The sequence below is a fragment of the Macaca mulatta genome, chromosome 5 (assembly GCF_049350105.2).
Source record: "Macaca mulatta isolate MMU2019108-1 chromosome 5, T2T-MMU8v2.0, whole genome shotgun sequence".
Classification (NCBI taxonomy): domain Eukaryota; kingdom Metazoa; phylum Chordata; class Mammalia; order Primates; family Cercopithecidae; genus Macaca; species Macaca mulatta.
The window spans coordinates 147956901-147976365 of NC_133410.1; the positions used below are offsets into that span (position 1 = coordinate 147956901).

At 39.3% G+C, this 19465-nt stretch overlaps 1 protein-coding gene across 32 annotated transcripts in view; it reads right to left on the reverse strand.

Moving 5' to 3' along the window:
* The window catches only part of ELF2 (E74 like ETS transcription factor 2), a 121516-nt gene that overhangs the window by 25854 nt on the left and 76197 nt on the right, over positions 1-19465 (reverse strand). For 4 of the 32 annotated variants that reach the window (XM_015139242.3, XM_001087584.5, XM_015139241.3 and 1 more), the window contains exon 1: positions 822-948. The exons of the other annotated variants lie outside the window; for them this stretch is intronic. In XM_015139242.3, coding sequence (XP_014994728.1) covers positions 822-879 — 58 coding nt within the window. In that variant the 5' untranslated portion in view covers positions 880-948. Of the gene's footprint in view, positions 1-821; positions 949-19465 lie in introns of those variants that run through there. 32 annotated transcript variants of the gene reach the window in all.

Below are 19465 nucleotides of genomic sequence, written 5' to 3' on the forward strand. Positions count from 1 at the left end.
CAACCCTCCAGGTCAGGGGTACAAATATATTCCGTGTTCTTCCCATTCTCCCCCTAAAAAAAAACCCACGAGGGAAGGGGCATAAACCTAGTTTCTTCACAGCCACCCATTAAATGAGCAAAGGGAGGCGGGCCCCTGAAACATCATCCCGGTTACTCAACATTATTAAGTGACCCTGTCCAGGACCGTTACTCCCGAGACTGCATAAGGTGGGAATGTGCGGAGGAGGGAGGGTCAGAGCATTTTTTTTTTGGCGGGTATCGGTCCACCGGACATCGCCCCTGGCTGCCTGGTCCATGCGGAAGTCATGGAATTGTGGACGAAGTCTGAAGGGAGAACCGAGCGGGGGTGGCGAGCGTTCCCTGGAGAAGCCCGCCGCCCCCGACCGCGGGCAGTAGCGGCCTCTCCGGCCAGACAGCGTGGCAGGCGCAGCCGAGAGACAACAGCCTCACTCACTTCCTGGTTCCTCAGCAACTGGGGTGAAGCGCACAACTCGTCCGCCCCCGAGTCCCCAACTTAACCGCGGCTCCGTTCTCCAGCACCCGCTGCCAGCGCTCCGCCCGGCAGCTGCTGCTGCTGCTCGCCGAACCCACCCTGAAGCGACAGCGCCGGATTCGAGGCAGGTTACTCTCCAAGGTGATCACTTCCTGATTCGTCGCCTCCATTACTTCATTCACTCCCCCCTTTCCCCCAGCCGCCCCAGTGACTGTGAGGTGGACACTGTACCCCCAGCACAGACTGCTACAGGGGAGTCACCCGCCTTCTGTGCACCCCCTCTCCTGCTGCACCGATGCACGGGAGAAAAGTTCCCCTGTCCTTACCGGCCCGGATGAGCAAATCCAGCTGGTTCGTGGGTCCCTCATGCAGAGACGTCGCCATGTTTATCCCGGGGCTGGAGCTGCTGCTTCACATTGACTTACACCGTGAGCAGCGGCGGCAGGGGAGGAGGCGGAACCCGCGGCCGGAGACACACGCCGTGCGACCGACACACACTCACGCACTCGCACACACTCCGACGCCCGGATCCTTGCGCGTCCTCCGACAGGAAGCCGAGGCCGGCCCGCCTCCCGCCGCCGGGCTGAGAAACCCCACCACCTAACGGCAGGGGCAGGGGCGGTGGCGGCGGCGGCGGCGGCGGCTGTGGCGGCCGCCCCAGCTGGCAACGCGATCCTTCCGCCCCGCGCCCAGACAGGAAGTCCCGGACGCTCGCTCCGGAGAGCGGCAGCAGCCTGCGGCGAGAGACACCTGAGGCTGGGAAACGGCTCCGGGAGCCGCGCGAGGACACAGCCCCTGGGCAGGAAGAGGCACATTTCACGCTCTGCGGAAGAAAAGTCTGCAATTGTCCCCCCTCTGGAAAAGAGCCATTAATCATATTTTCTTCCTGGAAGCAATCTAATACCTAGTCCTGCAGCTGTAAATAAAGGTGGCTATTTAACTTCTTTTGGCTTTTTCAAACCTTATGCAACATGTAACCAGTTCACTTGAAACATCTGCACTTTAACACAGGAACACCAACAAAAAAGTCATACCTATAACATATTCTGAAACCTTTACTTGGAAAGTAAGGAGTTCCCAACTTTCTGAGACCAACTTCGTCCTTTTCCCTTAACAGAAGTGTCAAAGAGCACATTAAACGGGTACTTAGTAAACAGAACACACCAACCTCTGGAAATTAGACTCCCCCAATATACTAAATCATGAAATTCATGTACCCTTTCATTTCTGTTTGGTTCATTTGGAAACAAATTTATAATGTCATTTACTTAAAAAAATTCTTCCTGAAAACCTTATTACAAATACATATTAAAATACAATGGACGAGGGAGATAAATCGCCAATTTAATGACTAAATTTACTGAACACAGGAAATCAAACCAATATAATGACGACGCTTCATTAAAATGCTTCCCTGGTTTCAGAATTTCATAATACATAAATTGTTTGAAACAAAGGGTTATCCTAAAGTTGTTGGCACACAAAACTTACATAAAGGAACAGTGCCTCCTACAGAGTAAGTGCTCAGTAAGTATTTGCTGAATAAACAAAAAGATCTGGCAGTTACAAATTTAAAATAACAAGGTGACAATTTTTATGATCCGAATTAACTGTGTAGAGAAAAAAAGTTTTCAGTGGTAACATTAAAGCGATATCATTTCATAAAATCTTGCCCAACCTGAGTGCAGCATCAGAATGGATTTACATAACCCATGACTATTTTTTCTCATTTATCCTAATATTCATTTATTCTCTTGGTCCTTTTACCCTACCCCTATATGACCATGATCCTCACCCTCCCAAAAAAGAACCTACATGCTATTTCCAAAGTACAACTCCTCTTTAAATAAGGATCTCTTTCTTTAATTAGGTAAACCTGCCATGTATGGGACAAAATGAACTACATGGTAGCTTTTGTATTTTATTGCCAATCAGTTTAAAGTAAGCATCATCCTTAGCCAGGCATTGTGATGGGCCTCTGCACCTAGGGACTCAAGTCTGAAGCCAGCCGTTTTCTTGAGCCCAGGAGTTTCGGGTTGCAGTGAGCTATGATCGCACCACTGCACTACAGCTAGTTATTTGAGAACCACAGAGTTAGTCCACTTCTTCACTTTACACATTGGGAAACTGAGGCCCCAAGAAGTTACTTAACAAAGTTTACAAAGTATCTTATTATTTCAAGGTCAAAACTCTTACAAAACAGTCTTCTATAAAATTTAGAAGTTATTTTAAAAAAAAGTTAAATCCATTTTAATACTATTATATTTATAGTATTATAAACTGCAAAATGGTTGATTTTTTTTTAATGTCAAAGGTAAAGCAATGGGAAGTTAAGAGAGAAAAACGGAAGAAAACAGTTTTGAGAAGTGAATAATGCGAGAATAGGAAGAGGCCAAGCTGTCTTAAGTTTTTCTCATACAACAATGAAATTCAAAGTTGGTGTCTTGAGCATGTTTAGGGAAAAAACGGGGTCAAGAAAACCATAAGAAAAATATGTCTGTGAAGGACAAGTTGGAATCACGTAATTTAGGAGCACCAAGTAAAGTCTGGTCTGTCAACATCAGAAAATAGACAATAGTTACAGAAGTGCAGTCTACAGATGTACAAAGAAAAAAGATGAATTATTTCATATATTTTATACTACTGTTTAAATGTCTATTTGAGCTTTTTATGTTACTGATTTATTTAATAGTCAGGTTTTATAAAGTATTATTAAAATGAAGATGTTCGAACCCATAGTCATAAACTAATTCATTTATTCAACAAATTATTATCCAGTACTTACTTTAAGCAAGTTTCTGTTGTAGGTGTTTATTAAGCTGGTAGCACTAAATTATGTAACAAAAGGAAGAAATTAAGCCTTCTCAATTCATACAAAATTCCCCACCCACCAAGGGTGAAAGTCAGAGACAGTATGATACACAAGACTGCTTATATATGAAATTAAATAATAGGATGTATATACAGTGGGTATAATTACCACCCAAGGATGTTAAATTATTTATAATTATAAAAGCCTTCATAAGGCATATATTTTTAATAGGGGTTCAAAGAGGCAAATTTTTGTTAATGAAATGTGTATTTTTTCTGAGGAAAAGGACTATGGCTAATTTTAGATTCTCAGAGGATCATAACTCCTAAAAGTAATTTTATTGTAAGTCTTTCTATGTACAACCATGAAAATCCTCTGATGAGTAAGGGTCCAGTATGTACTGTTTTTGATACGTACTTAGCTTAGCTGTGATCTGACTTAGGTTCATGTTTTTTGCATTTTAACTTATCCCTGGGCCAGACTCTCCTTGAGACTTGTTGATTCTTCGCTTTATGATTTATATTAGACAAACCATTCTGTTCAATTCTTAGCAGCCACTCTTATAAGACTGTCAGCTAAGTATTGCAGCTAGTCATTAATTCATTTATTTAGTTATAGAAACAGGGTCTATCAAGGCTGGTCATCAACTCCTTGCCTCAAGCAATCCTCCTGCCATGGCGTCCCAAAGTGTTGGGATTACAGGCATGATTTGTGCCCAGCCCTGAAGCTAGTCTCTTCTATGGTGTTAGACAAACAACGTTTTTTCTTTTCTTTTTGAGACGGAGTCTCGCTCTGCTGCCCAGGCTGGAGTGCAGTGGTGCGATCTCAGCTCACTGCAAGCTCCGCCTCCCGGGTTCACGCCATTCTCCTGCCTCAGCCTCCCAAGTGCTGGGACTACAGGCGCCCCGCACCACGCCCAGCTAATTTTTTGTATTTTTAGTAGAGACAGGGTTTCACCGTGTTAGCCAGGATGGTCTCTATCTCCTGACCTCGTGATCTGCCCGCCTTGGCCTCCCAAAGTGCTGTAATTACAGGCGTGAGCCACCGCGCCTGGGCACAAGCAACTTTTTAAAATAGCATCTATTAAGCACCAAATATACATGAGTTAAAATACTTAATTATCTCTATAGTTTAAACAACATTTATGACAACTGATTTCAAGGGTTTGAGTTCTTTATTATCGAAGAATATGTAGTATCTTGAATCTACTTGAAAAAAAATTGCAATTTTTGTGAAACTTTACAAGGGCCCATATATAATTCTTGTTTAGCATGTTTATGAAAAATTACAGGCTGGGCACGGTGGCTCACGCCTGTAATCCCAGCACTTTGAGGGGCCGAGGCGGGTGGATCACCTGAGGTTGGGAATTTGAGACCAGCCTGGCCAATGTGGTGACACCCCATCTCTACTAAAAATAAAAAAATTAGCTGGGTGTGGCGGCACATGCCTGTAGTCTCAGCTACTCGGGAGACTGAGGCAGGAGAATCATTTGAACCCAGGAGACGAAGGTTGCAGTGAGCTGGGATCATGCCACTGCACTCCAGCCTGGGACACAGAGCAAGACTCTCTCTTTAAAAAAAAAAAAAAAATTTACAATAAAAATTTTACTGAAAATATACTAGTCAAATCTCATTTAATTCCAAAAGGAATATTTAGATTAACTAATGTTTTCTTCTCTTACAATACTTTCTGAACTCTACCCACTGAAAAATTCTTCAAATGTCAATACTGAGTTTTTAATTGCCAAATCCAGTGACCTCTTCTCAGTCTCCATCTTACTGCTTCTCCAAATATTGTTGACTACCCCTTTATTGAAATCCTTCCCTTCGTTTTTCATGATAGTAAACTGTCTTTGTTTCTTCCTATTCCTTTTCAGTTGTCTTCACCCACTTCTACACAACCGTTAAACATGACTGTTCGCCTTAAGTGTGATCCTTAGCCGCCTTGTCTCCTCATTCTCCACTCTCTCCCTCTAGAGTGGTATTATCCACCCCCACCGAGGACTTTCTTTTTTTCTCTCTTTTTTTTTTTTTTTTTTCCTGAGACGGAGTTTCGCTCATTGCCCAGGCTGGAGTGCAATGATGCAATCTTTGCCCACCGCAACCTCCCCCTCCCAGGTTCAAGCGATTCTCCTACCTCAGCCTCCAGAGTAGCTGGGATTACAGGAATGCACCACCACACCCAGCTAATTTTGTAGTTTTAGTAGAGACGGGGTTTCTCCATGTTAGTCGGCTGGTCTCCAACTCCTGACCTCTGGTGATTCGCCCACCTCGGCCTCCCAAAGTGCCGGCATTACAGGCGTGAGCCACCACGCCTGGCCAAGGACTTTCAATACTATTACTATACTGATTCAAAAATCAGCATATCAAGTCTTGATTTACTTTTTTTAAAAAATATAGGTACTAATTTCCAATTGTATAATAAACATCTCTACTTGAATAACCAACAGATAACTAAAGATCCTTTATCTACAGATTTCATTTACTCTATCAGTAACCATCATCTTACCAGGTTAGAAAACTTAGTCATCTATGTTCCTAGTTTAAGAACTCATCTCTTATACATTTTTAGGGGGATTTAAACCATATAGGAAATTGCTAAAAATAATGTAACATAGTCATATCCCCTTCTCAACCAGAACCTACAACTACTCATTTATGCTGTAAGATTGTTTTCTCCCTAAGAAATAACATATAAAAGATGAAGATGGCATTTTTGAATACGACCCCCAGACACCCTTCCATCTCTCCAGAGAAATTGCTATCATGAGTTTAGTGTATATTCTTCCATTCTATTTTTTATACTTTTACATGCATATATATTTACATATGTACATATGTGTTTGTGTATGTATCCCTGAATGACATATAGCATTATTTTACATGCTCTGGGTACATAAATGACATTAAACTACATATGCCATTCTAAAATGTATTTTTTAACATTCAATATTTACATTCTATCCATGTCAGTATAAGTAAATATAGCTATGCTTTTTAAATGCTACAAAGTATTCCAATGTATGCATTTACCCCATTTTATTCATCACATTATCTAAGTTATTCATCACATTATCTAATAAAGTTATTCATCACATTAGCAAAGAGTTTCCATTTCTCACTTTTATAAATAATTCTGCAAAAAAAAATTGTTTTCTTAAACATGTATGGTAGAGTCTCTCCACATCATATACCAACAAACAAAGTTTCTAGGTTATAAAATAAGCATTTTCTTTTTTTCTTTTTTGGTATGGGTCTCACTCTGTCACTGAGGCTAGAGAATAGTGGCATGACCATAATTCACTGCAGCCTTGAACTTCTGGGCTCAAGTGACCCTCCACCTCAGCCTCTTAGCTAGGACTACAGTCATATTCCACACCTGGCTAATTTTTAAAAATAATTTTAGAGGGTCTGTCCATGTTGCCCACGATAGTCTTGAACTCCTGGTCTCAAGATAGCCTCCCATTGGTCTCCTGAGTAGCTAAGACACACACCACTACACTCAGCTTGTAAGTACAATTTTAATTTGACGTAATTCTGTCCAAAGTGGCTATGCAAGTCCAGTGGTTTGGTAGAGTTACCATTTTTCTCACATGCTTGTCAATCCAAGATATAAGCTGAAATTTTAAATTTCTGCCATGTGTTGAGTAACAAGAAATTTTTCATTGTTGTATTAACATGCATGTATTTAAATATTAAGGATAAATGTTTTTCATATACATTAGCTGGGCATGGTGGTGCACGCCTGTAATCCCAGCTACTCCGGAGGCCGGGGCAGGAGAATTGCTTGAACCTGGGAGGCAGAGGTTTCAGTGAGCTGAGATCGTGCCACTGCACTCCAGCCCAGGCAACAGAGCGACATTCCATCTCAGAAATAAAATAAAGTAAAATGCTAAAAAAAAATAGAGCCGGGTGCAGTGGCTCACACCTCTAATCCCAGCACTTTGGGAGGCCAAGGTGGGTGGATCACCTGAGGTCAGGAGTTTGAGACCAGCCTGCCTGAGCAACGTGGTGAAACCTCGTCTCTACTAAAAACAATACAAAAATAAGGTGGGGGTGGTGGCGGGCGCCTGTAGTCCCAGCTACTGGGGAGGCTGAGGCAGGAGAATGGCGTGAACCCGGCAGGCAGGGCTTGCAGTGAGCCGAGATTGTGCCACTGCACTCCAGCCTGGGCGATAGAGCCAGACTCCATCTCAAAATAATAATAATAATAATAATAATAATAGGCTGGGCACACTGGCTCACGCCTGTAATCCCAGCACTTTAGGAGGCCGAGGTGAGCAGATCAAGAGGTCAGGAGATCGAGACCATCCTGGTTAACACAGTGAAACCCCGTTTCTACTAAAAAATACAAAATCTTAGCCAGACCAGGCGGGGGGTGCCTGTAGTCCCAGCTACTCAGGAGGCTGAGGCCGGAGAATGGCGTGAACCCGGGAGGCAGAGCTTGCAGTGAGCCCAGATCGCGCCACTGCACTCCAGCCTGGGCGACAGAGACTCGGTCTCAAAAAAAAAATTATAAATAATAATAGGCACACACACACAAAATTGAATAGAATAGTAAATAGTAAAGAAATTAAAACACAATACAAAACCTTCCCTCCATGGAGAAAAAAAAAACAACCCAGGCTTGAATATTTTTTATGCAAATTTTAGCAAATTTCAAAATTAATTCTTAACTTACACAAGCTGTTTGCAGAAAATATAAAACTAAGTGAAAGCTACCTGGATTATTTTATGAGCCAGTGTAATCTTGATTTCAAAAGCAGATAAAGACAAGAAAAGAAAATTATGGTTCCACTTCACTTATGAATAGATTCCAAGACTCCTTAACTTAAAGCAATGCAAAGCAAAATGATGAGTAACATTTATCCTCAAACTCCAAGAGTTCAACATCTGGGAAGCCATCAACTGACCATATTAAAAGAGTAAAAGAGAAAATGACTTATCAAATGCCAAAAAAGCACACGATAGGACTCATAGTTACAAACAAAAGGAATAGAAGAGAATTCCTTAAGTTGGTATATACATTACATATTAAAGACTATAACAATTTTAAGTTTAAACTTCAGATTACATTCCCTTCAAGATTAGGAACAAAACAGGGATGGCCATTAATATTATTAATCTTTTTAAAATATCACTTTAACATAATACTGGAGTTCTTGACTAATTTTTTTTTTTTTTTTTTTTTTGAGATGGAATTTCACTCGTTGCCCAGGCTCACTGCAACCTCTACCTCTTGGGTTCAAGCAATTCTTCTGCCTCAGCCTCCTGAGTAGCTGGGATTACAGACATGTGCCACCATGTCTGGCTAATTTTTTGTATATTTAGCAGACGGGGTTTCCCCAGGTTGGTCAGGCTGGTCTCGACCTCCAGACCTCAGGTGATCCACCGCCTCAACCTCCCAAAGTGCTGGGATTACAGGTGTGAGCCACCGTGCCCGGCAACTAACATCTTAAGAAACAAAAAAGAAATAAGATAAGATAACAGGAAAGACAAAAGGAGGGCTGAGTTGTCCTAGCTAAGGCCCTCCTGGTCCAGTTAGTTTCCAGCTGATCCACAGATGATCCTAGATACAGGACCAAAGCCATCACAGCAGAGCCACATAACTAGCCCGTAAGTCTGATGAAAACAATAACTGGTTCTTGTTTCAAGTCAATAAATTCTGGAGTGGTTTGTTATGCAGCATGAGGATAAAAGTAGGGACTGAAGGTTATTTATTATCAAGTAAGTAGAAAGGTAAGTAGAAAGGTAAAATGTGGTGAATGTTTAACAGGGAATACTCTGCAGCAGTTTGAGCAACAAATAAGATATACACAAAGCAACATGCAAGGATATTAGGAACAGTGCTTACTTTAAAAAGTAGGAAACAAAATAAGATACATAACACCATTTATATAAATTTTAATTATATACAAAGGACATACAATCTCAACACACTAAGAAAATATACATTACTCAATTTAAATTTGATGCTTATTTGGGAGGGCGGAAGATGAGACTGTTGTGTAAAAAAGATTAAAGTAATGCCATTTTAAAAAATGAATAAAATGAGGGGATATGAAATAGGGATCTAATTTTAGATTTCTTTATTTATCTTTATATATCTTAGAGTTATTCTTAGCTCCCTAGTAAAGGGTGGTTTTTTTTTTACTATTATCAATGGGATTTTTGTTTCACTTCTTATTGATTATTGCTCCTGCCTACGGCAAACTCGATAAAACTTCTTAGCAATGTTAACAGTTTATCTGGATCATCTCTTAAATTTTATGTGTTAATTAAGTCATCTGTAAATAATAACAATTTTGTTTCTTCTATTCTGATCTTTATGTCTTTTTTTTTCCCTGTCTTATTGCATTGGCTAGGACATCCAATAATAATTCTAGTTAGTAAAGTTGATAGCTGGCATCTTCTTTCTCTATTAAGCATGATTTTGCTATAGATTTTTTTTTTTTTTTTTTTTGAGACAGTCTTGTTCTGTTGCCCAGGCTAGAGTGCAGTGGCACGGTCTCAGCTCACTGCAACCTCCATCTCCCAGATTCAAGCAATTCTCGCACCTCAGCCTCCCAAGTAGTTGGAATTACAGGTATGCAACACCACGCCCAGCTAATTTTTGTATTTTCAGCAGAGACAGAGTTTCACCACGTTGGCCAGGTTGGTCTCAAAACTCCTGACCTCAAATGATCTGCTCACCTCGGCCTCCCAAAGTGCTGGAATTACAGACGTGAGCCACTGTGCCAGCCTGCTATAGATTTTTAGTATGTACTCTTTATCAGGTGCCAATACAGATTAAGAGTCTTTTATCCTCAGCAGATTTTAATTTTTTTTTTTTTTTAGACGGAGTCTCGCTCTGCCACCCAGGCTGGAGTGCAGTGGCACGATCTCAGCTCACTGCAAGCTCCACCTCCCGGGTTCACGACATTCTCTGGCCTCAGCCTCCCGAGTAGCTGGGACTACAGGCACCCACCACCATGCCTGGCTAATTTTTTGCATTTTTAGTAGAGAAGGGGTTTCACCGTGTTAGCCAGGATGGTCTCGATCTTCTGACCTTGTGATCCGCCCTCCTCGGCCTCCCAAAGTGCTGGGCTTGAGCCACCACGCCTGGCCCGGATTTTACATTTTAACAAATGTTTGTTTGAATCTATAGAGATGATTACAGGAGTTTTCTCCTTTAATCTAGTCACATGGCTACTACAATAATTAACTTTTTAATATATAGCCACCTTTGCCTTCCTATTATGAATTTAGTCATTATGTATTTTTAAATCAATGATGGATTTCATTTGCTATTCGTTATTTAGAATATTTGTAGCTATAATTGGCTGGGCATGGTGGCTCATGCCTGCAATCCCAGCATTTTGGGAGGTCAAGGCTGGCAGATCACTTGAGGTCAGGAGTTCAAGACCAGCCTGGCCAATATGGGTGAAACCCCATCTCTACTAAAAATACAAAAATTAGCCAGGTGTGGTGGCATGTGCCCATAATCCCAGCTACTCAGGAGGCTGAAGCAGGAGAATCGCTTGAACCCAGGAGGCAAAGGTTGCAATGAGCCAAGATCACGCCACTGCACTCCAGCCTGGTCGACAGAGCAAGACTCTGTCTCAAAAAAAAACAAAAAAACAAAACAAAACAAAACAAAAAAACAGAAAAAGAAAAGAAAAAAAAAATGGAATGCTTTCAATGTTATTTAGCCATAAGTATTTTAACATTTTCATTTCTTCTTTGGTCCACTAATTTTTAGTTTCCAATATTATTAAGTACTTTGATTGTCTTTTCATTGTTTTCTAATATTCTTGCATCATGACCAAATATTTATTTGATTTTCTTTTTAGAGAGAAGGTCTGGCTGTCACTCAGGCTGGAGTGTAATGTGTCCTATAGGTGAGTGCCACCATGCCCAGCTAATTTATTTTTTACACAGAGTCTCATTATATTGTCCTGCCTGGCCTCAAACTCCTGGCCTCAAGTGATCCTCCCGCCTCAGCCTCCCAAAGCACTAGGATTATGGGCATGAGCCACCATGCCTGGCTGAAATAACATATTTTGTATGATACTGACTTTCTAGACATTATTAATATTCCTCTATGGAATAGTACATGTTTAAAAACTGACTTACATATAACTAAAAAATGTTTAAGTTTCTATTAGGTTAGGTACAATGTCCTATATATCTCCAATTTACAAAGTTTGTTAAGCCCTTTGTAGTTGAATTCTTTGATACCATTTTTAATTTTGTATATGCTTGATTTTTTCCACTTTGACAAAGACCTCCCACTATTTTGTAGACATGTCTAGTTTTCCTAAAAATTTTTGTTTTAAGTGGTGTTTCAAGGCTGTGTTGCTAGATGCATATAAGTTTATGATGATTTTGTCTTCTAGATTGTTCCTTTTAGCAATATAAAGAGTATCTCTCTGTCCCAATTAAAAATGTTCACCCTAAATTGTATTTTATTATACCTGCTCCCTTTGATTAGTACTTTTCTGGTAAACATATTTTTCTATTTTTAAAACTTAATTTTGGTTTATCTGTTACATATCAGCTGTTTCCACTCATTTAATTTTGCTTTATGCATCTATTATAAATAACACAGGTTATTGTCTTGTGACCGCAATAATTTTAATATAATTTCTGATATATTTTGTACTTACTTCTACTATCTTGACTTATTATTTCTATTCCATCATTTTATTCTCCTTTGTTGCCTTTTGTTAAATTGGTAAAGTTTATTCCCTAACCTATCCCAAAGTTATTATTTTGAAAGCTACATCTTCTATGTTCTGGATGTTTAAGATAAATGTCCCTCTTTTCACTTCTCATCTTTTCCAAATAATGTTTCACACAGTTCCTATTTTATTCAAGGGCCATCACAATCCAGTCCTACTGTACCTTTACCTGTCTAGCATTATCTCTCAACCATACCTGTCTATGTAGCCTAAACTCTAGTTAAACTACACTGACGGGCAGTCTCTAAATAAAATACAAAGTTCTTGGCAATCCATTCTGGTTCATGATGTGTTCTCATTCAATAAACAAATATTTTATTGAAAACCTACTGGGTTCCTGGCCCTGAGAAATTCCAGTAAACACAATGGATATAGTCTCTGACTTTATGGAGCACAGTGTGGAAACATTAAGCAAACGAGCACAAATATAAATATAGTCGAGTAAAACTTCCTGAATACATGAATTCAGGTAAGGCAACTGATCATTGGCTCCCATCTTCCATCCTATCCTCAAAAAGCAGTCACAGGAGTACACAACTACCACCAGGTGGCACCAAACCACAGCTGGACCTTAGACTGATTTTGGATACCTTAGTCTGAATTCTGGAACCCATTTCATACACACACCTCTTCCTCCTATACCCAGACTGACCTGGGCCATTTCATTAACCTCACATTAATGCCAGGTTTTATGTGATTTGAATTTCTTGGAAGGTATTTACTACCTAATGGTGGGAACTGAATGCATCAAAAGTTGTAGGTGCTAACAACAAAACATTAAAGAATGGAGGGCTATGATAAAAAAATAACAGAACAGTCCTAATTGAGATTTAAGAATATCAGCCAAGGCCTCTTTCTCTGTGAGAAAGTGACATTTAAACTATAATCTAAAGGACAACCAGGAGTTAGAAATTGAAAACTAGAAAGTAATCTACTCCAGACAGAAAATGGCATGCATGAACACCCTGTGGAGGTCAAGAGTTTGGATTAATGGAAGGATGAAAGGAGCACTGTGATTACAATAATTTATATTGTGAGGGGAAGGGATATTATATAATTCATCAGAGTACAATGCTTGAGCTTGGGCTCTGGGTTAAATCCTTGCTTCTACCACTTAAATAGCTATCTAGCCTTGGAAAAGTTATTCGGCCTAGGGTTGTTGAGAGTGTGAAATATGTATGTTAATATGTAAAACCCTAAAAACAATTCCTGGCAATATAGTAAAGAAACTTTAAAGGTTAGAGCTTTTTTTTTTTTTTCCTTTTTTGGGGGGTTGCTATTATTATTGTTTCTAGATGAAACCAAATTATTCAGTGTCTTAAAGACCATGTTAAAAACTCCTGCCAGGCGCAGCAGCACATGCCTGTGGTCCCAGCTAGTTGGGAGGCTGAGACAAGAGGATCGCCTGAGTCCAGAAATTCTGGGCTATAGTGCACTAAGTCAATTGGGTATCTGCACTAAGTTTGGCATAAACGTGAGGGACCACAAGGTTGCCTACGGAGAGGTGAACCAGACCAGGACAGAAACAGAGCAAGTCAAAACTCCTGTCCTGATGAGTAGTGGGACTGCACCTGTGCATAACCACTATGTTCCAGCTTGGGCATCATAACAAGACCGTATCTCTTTAAAAAAAAATTTTTTTTAACTGCATCCATTGAATACAGAAAAAAATAAAAATTAAGTGAAAACAATTTTAAAATACTCCTGAATTTTATCTTAAGTGCAATTAGAATCCACTGAAAGATTTTAGGTAGGGAGTATCACTATTCCACTTACAAATTTATATTTTAAATCACTTTGGCTACTATGGTGAGCATAGATTGCTGGAGGTAGGAGGAAGAGGCAATAATGAAAACAGAAAGGCTGATTAGAAGGCCAAAGGCCATCAACATAGCTCATGTAAAAAAAACTACAGAGTGAACTAGCCTAGTAGCAATGAAGATGGGAAGACTCAAGGTATACTTCGGAGGCAAAATTAACATGATTTGGTAATGGACTAGGAGAAGGTAGGAAAAGGTATAAATGAATGACTTCTCAACTAGAAAATTCTTTTCTTCGAAATGAAATTTTATTTATCCTCCCAAACTCAACTAAAATGTAAACTTCCCATCACAATAGCTAAGATCTCTCTCCTTCACTCTTATAACACTAATATTATTAAACCTTAGGTTATAAAGAATTGTTTCCTTATATATTTTCCCCACAAACGAGTGAGCTTCTTTACAGGAGGGGCCATATCTAATTTCTTGTTCTAGTTCACATAAAAAGAACACAGTGCCACACACATCACAGGTCATCTCAGGTAACCCCACTAATGGTCTCAGATCCAGGACAACTCATTCTTTTGTTCTTCCTCTGATAAGCACAAGAATTCAGTCTGCTTTCTTCTCCTTTCAGCTATTCTATTTTTTGGAGTTCTGTTTCCCCTAAGACTAGTTGCAGAATTAACTGGAGTCTCTCATGAGCCTCCCCACTTCTTGTGGCCTCCAAAAACAAGTATATGGGGATTCTTTTTGTAAAGCACTTGATACTAATTATTATGGAGAAACAGAGGATAACAAAATTAGACATAGGACTTATATGATCTTACAATAGTGGTCTCTGACCTATACAATACTTGACTCCTTTTGTAAGATGGTAAACTGAATGCAGTGGCTTCTGATCTTTACTTTTATTCTCCAGGATAAAGGTCACTAAAAGTTCTTCCTTTTTTATGGAGGCCTCTCTTCCCAGAACATAGGCCTTCAGATGAAGCCTAGCCAAAATAATCAGTGCTTCTCGTCTCAAGTAAATAACTTGCATCTGATAGCCTCCTAAGTCTGTAATATTAGCAATGGAATTAAAAACAAATGTAATTCTGCCAGCCTTATTTTTCCAAACAAAATGAAAGAAGCTTAATGTTGTAAACCGAGATACAAACTGTAGACCAATGTCCCTAGAGAAAAAATTTAAATAAAAAAAAAAAAGGATGCCAAGTTTATTCAAGAAAGTAAATGTCTCAAAAAGAAAGTACCACCTTTTAATTTCTTTCACCTCTTGAACCAAGTTCTTGGTTTCCTCTTCAAAAGAATTTTTTCATTCTCAGTAATTATTCTAAATCTTGCCTTTATTTTCCAACTATTACATATCAGAATAAAGGTGATATGGGGAAAAAAATTCAGATTTTCCTGTAAGACTTGTCAAACACCATATATAAGAAGTATCAGCCAGGCGGATCACCTGAGGTCAGGAGTTTGAGACCAGCCTGGCCGAGATGGTGAAACCCCATCTCTACAAAAATTAGCTGGGCATGGTGGCGGGCACCTGTAATCCCAGCTACTCGGGAGGCTGAGGCAGAATTGCTTGAACCCAGGAGGCGGAGGTTGCAGTGAGCTGAGATCGTGCCACTACACTCCAGCCTAGGTGACAGAGCGAGACTCCTTCTCCAAAAAAAAAGAAGTATCTTTTTGCTAACTAGATCAGAGACATAAATGGTTTTTTTTGTTTTGTTTTGTTTTGTTTCCCCCCGAGACAGGGTCTCGCTCTGTCACAATGCAGTGTCACAATCACAGCTCACTGAAGTCTTGACCTGCCAAGTACAAGCAATCTGCCCACCTCAGCCTCCAACTAGCTGGGACTGCAGGCATCTGCCACTATGCCCGACTAATTTTTGTATTTTTTTGTAGAGATGGGGTTTTGCCATATTGCCCAGGCTAATCTTTTCTTTTTGATGTAAAACTTTCTTGTGATCTTTTGCAAGCTCATCTAGTGATAAGAAAATCTCCCAAGTTCTAGCTGTGATATTGTGAAATATGTGTGAAATAAATTTATTTAGTCTTGCTCCCCATTTCCTGGCATACAAGTCCTAAAATCCTTGGAATCTCCAAAGTAGTAAGTGTCCTTTTGTGTGCCAAAGATTGACTAATGGCTGCCAGCCCCTAGGTATCTTCAGGATGGGGGCTGATCACCAGAAAGACCAAGGCAGGATTATAGGGTTGGGACTTTCAGCCCCACTCCCAACCTCTGGGCCTTCAGGAAACCTGAAGGTTTAAGTCAACCACCAACAGCCAATTACTTAATCAATCATGCCTACTTAATGAAGCTTCCATAAAAACCCAAAAGGAATAAGTTCAGAGACTTTCCAGATAGCTGAACATGTGGAGGTTTCTGGAGCGTGGCATGCCCAGTGAGGGCATGGGACCTCCATGACCTTTCCCCCTATTTCACGCCCTATGCATTTCTTCATTTGTATCCTTTAAATATCCTTTATGATAAACTGGTAAATGTGTTTCTCAGAGGATCTGATGCTATCTCCAGGCAGAGAGTGTTAGAATTGAACTGAATTAGAGGACACCCAGCTGGTGTCTACTACAGAACTGACTGACCCGTTTATTGGTCGGGAGAAATCCCACACACTTCCTGGTAATCAGAAGTTCCAGAGGTCTTGTGTGTTAACTGTTGAGAGTATAGTGAGACAAACAGTTTGTTTTTCTACTCACTATCTTTTAATAATAACGATCCCTGGCCAGCAGCAGCCCTATCACCTGGGGACTTGTTAGAAATGCAAATTCTCCAGTTCTACCACAGATCCACTGAATCAGAAATCCTAGGGATAGGTCCAACACTCTGTATTTTAACAAGCCCTTCTGATAATTCTTATGTATGCTTAAGTTTAAGAACCATTGGCCATGGAAATTTTTGTCATGGAGATAGAAAGGATCTCAAACCAACAAAGAGGTCGTTAAAATATTTAATAAACATTTGAAGAGATATATTAAATGCTCAGCCAAAGAAATTAAACTGTCACTCCATTAATGAATATGAAAAACTACCACTACATATTTGAGAGGCTTTTTTTCCTTTAAAAAAAAGAATACAGCAGGGATCATAAAACTATACTTAAAATGTGACATATTTAAACTGGCTTTCAGATCCCTACTATGGACTATTAGGGAAAAGAGAATGGAAGTAGGGCAGAACATAGAGGAAGAAAGGATGATGAAAAAGGTAGATGACAGTTAAAATAATACATGGATGAGACTTGGGAACAATAGATTTTTAGCTTCCAACTGAAATTTAGCTCATTACTTTTAAATAAAAGCACAAACCACAGTTGTTTTAGTAGTATCTGTGATTTCATGACCAATATAAATCATAGATATTTTCATATCTTATTACAGTTTGTTTTTTTTTTTTGAGACAGGGTCTCGCTCTATATAATTTATGGTTGTCACTACTTTGAAATTATAGCAGTAAATTATATCTGCCACTAGATTTCATTATTTAATATATTAATACAGAAGCACATGCATTGATATATATCACAATTTAAAACAGTCTGATAACTTTTTTTTTTTTGAGACAGAGTTTTGCTCTTGTTGCCCAGGCTGGGGTGCAATGGCACGAACTCGGTTCACTGCAACCTCTGCCTCCCAGGTACAAGTGATTCTCCTGTCTCAGCCTCCCAAGCAGCTCAGACATGCGCCACCATAACTGGCTTTTTTTTTTTTTTTTTTTAATTTAGTAGCGAAGGGGTTTTACCATGTTACTCAGGCTGGTTGCGAATTCCTGACCTCAGGTGTTCCACCTGCCTCGGCCCCCCAAAGTGCTGGGATTACAGGCGTGTGCCACCATGCCCAGTCTTGATAACTATATTTCAATATATATGGTTTCTTTTTAATCCTAGATATTTTACTTTATATTTTAAAACAATGCTCTGAAAGTTCATGGGATTCACCCTATGGCCAAAAAGGTTCAAGACACAAAAAGGTTGAAAAACCTTACAATCTAAGAACTGACCACTGAATTTTAAAAAAGAAAAAAACAAAGGAAAACCTTACAAAATTTAACAGGTAAGAGCTATTAAAAGTTCTATTGACCCCCTCTGAGTGACAGGCCTCTTTGTAAATAAAGACATTCACAGACAACTACCCTCTTCACCCCCACCACCACCTCCTTGAAACATATTTGTGTTAAAAACCTCTTGTTAAAACAAAACAATAAATGTGTGAGGTGATGGATATCCCAATTACTCCAACTTTATCATTACACATTTTATATATATATAAAATATATATATGTGGTGTGTGTATCAAAATATCATACCTATGCCCAAAATATGTACAACGATTATAAACCAATTTTTAAAATACAAAAAAAAATCAAAATAAAACACAACACTAAGGGTAATAACAATCAACAGTTAATAACTATAGTTAAAAGAGACAGAGAGGCATCTTTACCACACAATCAGGGAATTTTCACATTTTAGGGGAATTAAATAAAAGTGCCTCTCAATAGCTAAACAGACTTCTATTAGTAAGTCCCTTAATCTTCTTGTAGTAAACATTTGGGTATTCTAGATTTAGAAACGTGTGAATGGTGGAAAGGTAATATGATACACATACCAAATATAATATAACAACTCTCACAAGTATGGGACAGCACCACATGATAAAACTGATAAATACTGGAAAGATCAAGAAATCCTTCCTAAAGAAATGTCTGATCACAGATAAAAACAAGAGGGGCTGGCTTTTTAGGCAAAGTGTAAACCTTACCAAGTTGTGGAAGCCAGAGAGCCAGGAGAAGAAAAGGAAAAAAAAAAAAAAAAAGGCATGGTAAGAGCTATAACTGAAAAAGTGAGAACGATAATATATAAAGGTCTTGTGTATCTTTTAAGGCATTTGATTTTATCCAGACTGTCATGATAATACAAGGGCTTTATAAAAGAAAATGACAATCAATTTGTCGATGATAGGCTGTCATTAAATTTTTTTAAAAAGAAAATTACAATCAAAGAACATTTTAGGAAACTTACACTAGCAGCAGTATGAAGAATGCATTGAGCTTTCTTCATGCCAGGCACCATGCTTAACACTGTGAATACCTTATTATTAGTTTTCAGAACAGTGAGAGATAATTACTGTATTCTTCATTTTGCAGATGAGGAAACTCGTACTAACAGAAAGTAAGTGGCTTCCTCAAGGTTATACAAATTAAATTAATGATAGAAGGGAGACACAATTCTCTTTTGATTTCTGGTAGTGAAATAAAAATTCAGAACATTTTATTAATAACTATGTTATGGAAGCTTATTAAAAAACAAAAACTACAGAATCTCTCAGGCCCCAAAGCAGCACTCTAGGACAGAAACAGTCCTGTCCTAGGAATCAGGAGACCAGGGTTTCTGGACCTGCTCCATTGCTAACTAGCTCTTTTGAAGAGGTGGACTAGATTACCCTAAAATCCATTCATATTCTTTTAAAAAAAAAAAAATCTGTGCTTTCTAAAAATGCCATAGAATGACTAAAAAGCACACTCAAAATAGCAGAGTAGGGTTGTGGGGAGGTGGTTAATGGATAGAAAGGCAACAAAACATACCCTGCTCTGAGAACAGACTTGTCTTCATTAAACAGGTAAATGTCCGTGGGTAGAAAATAAGAAAAGATCAAATA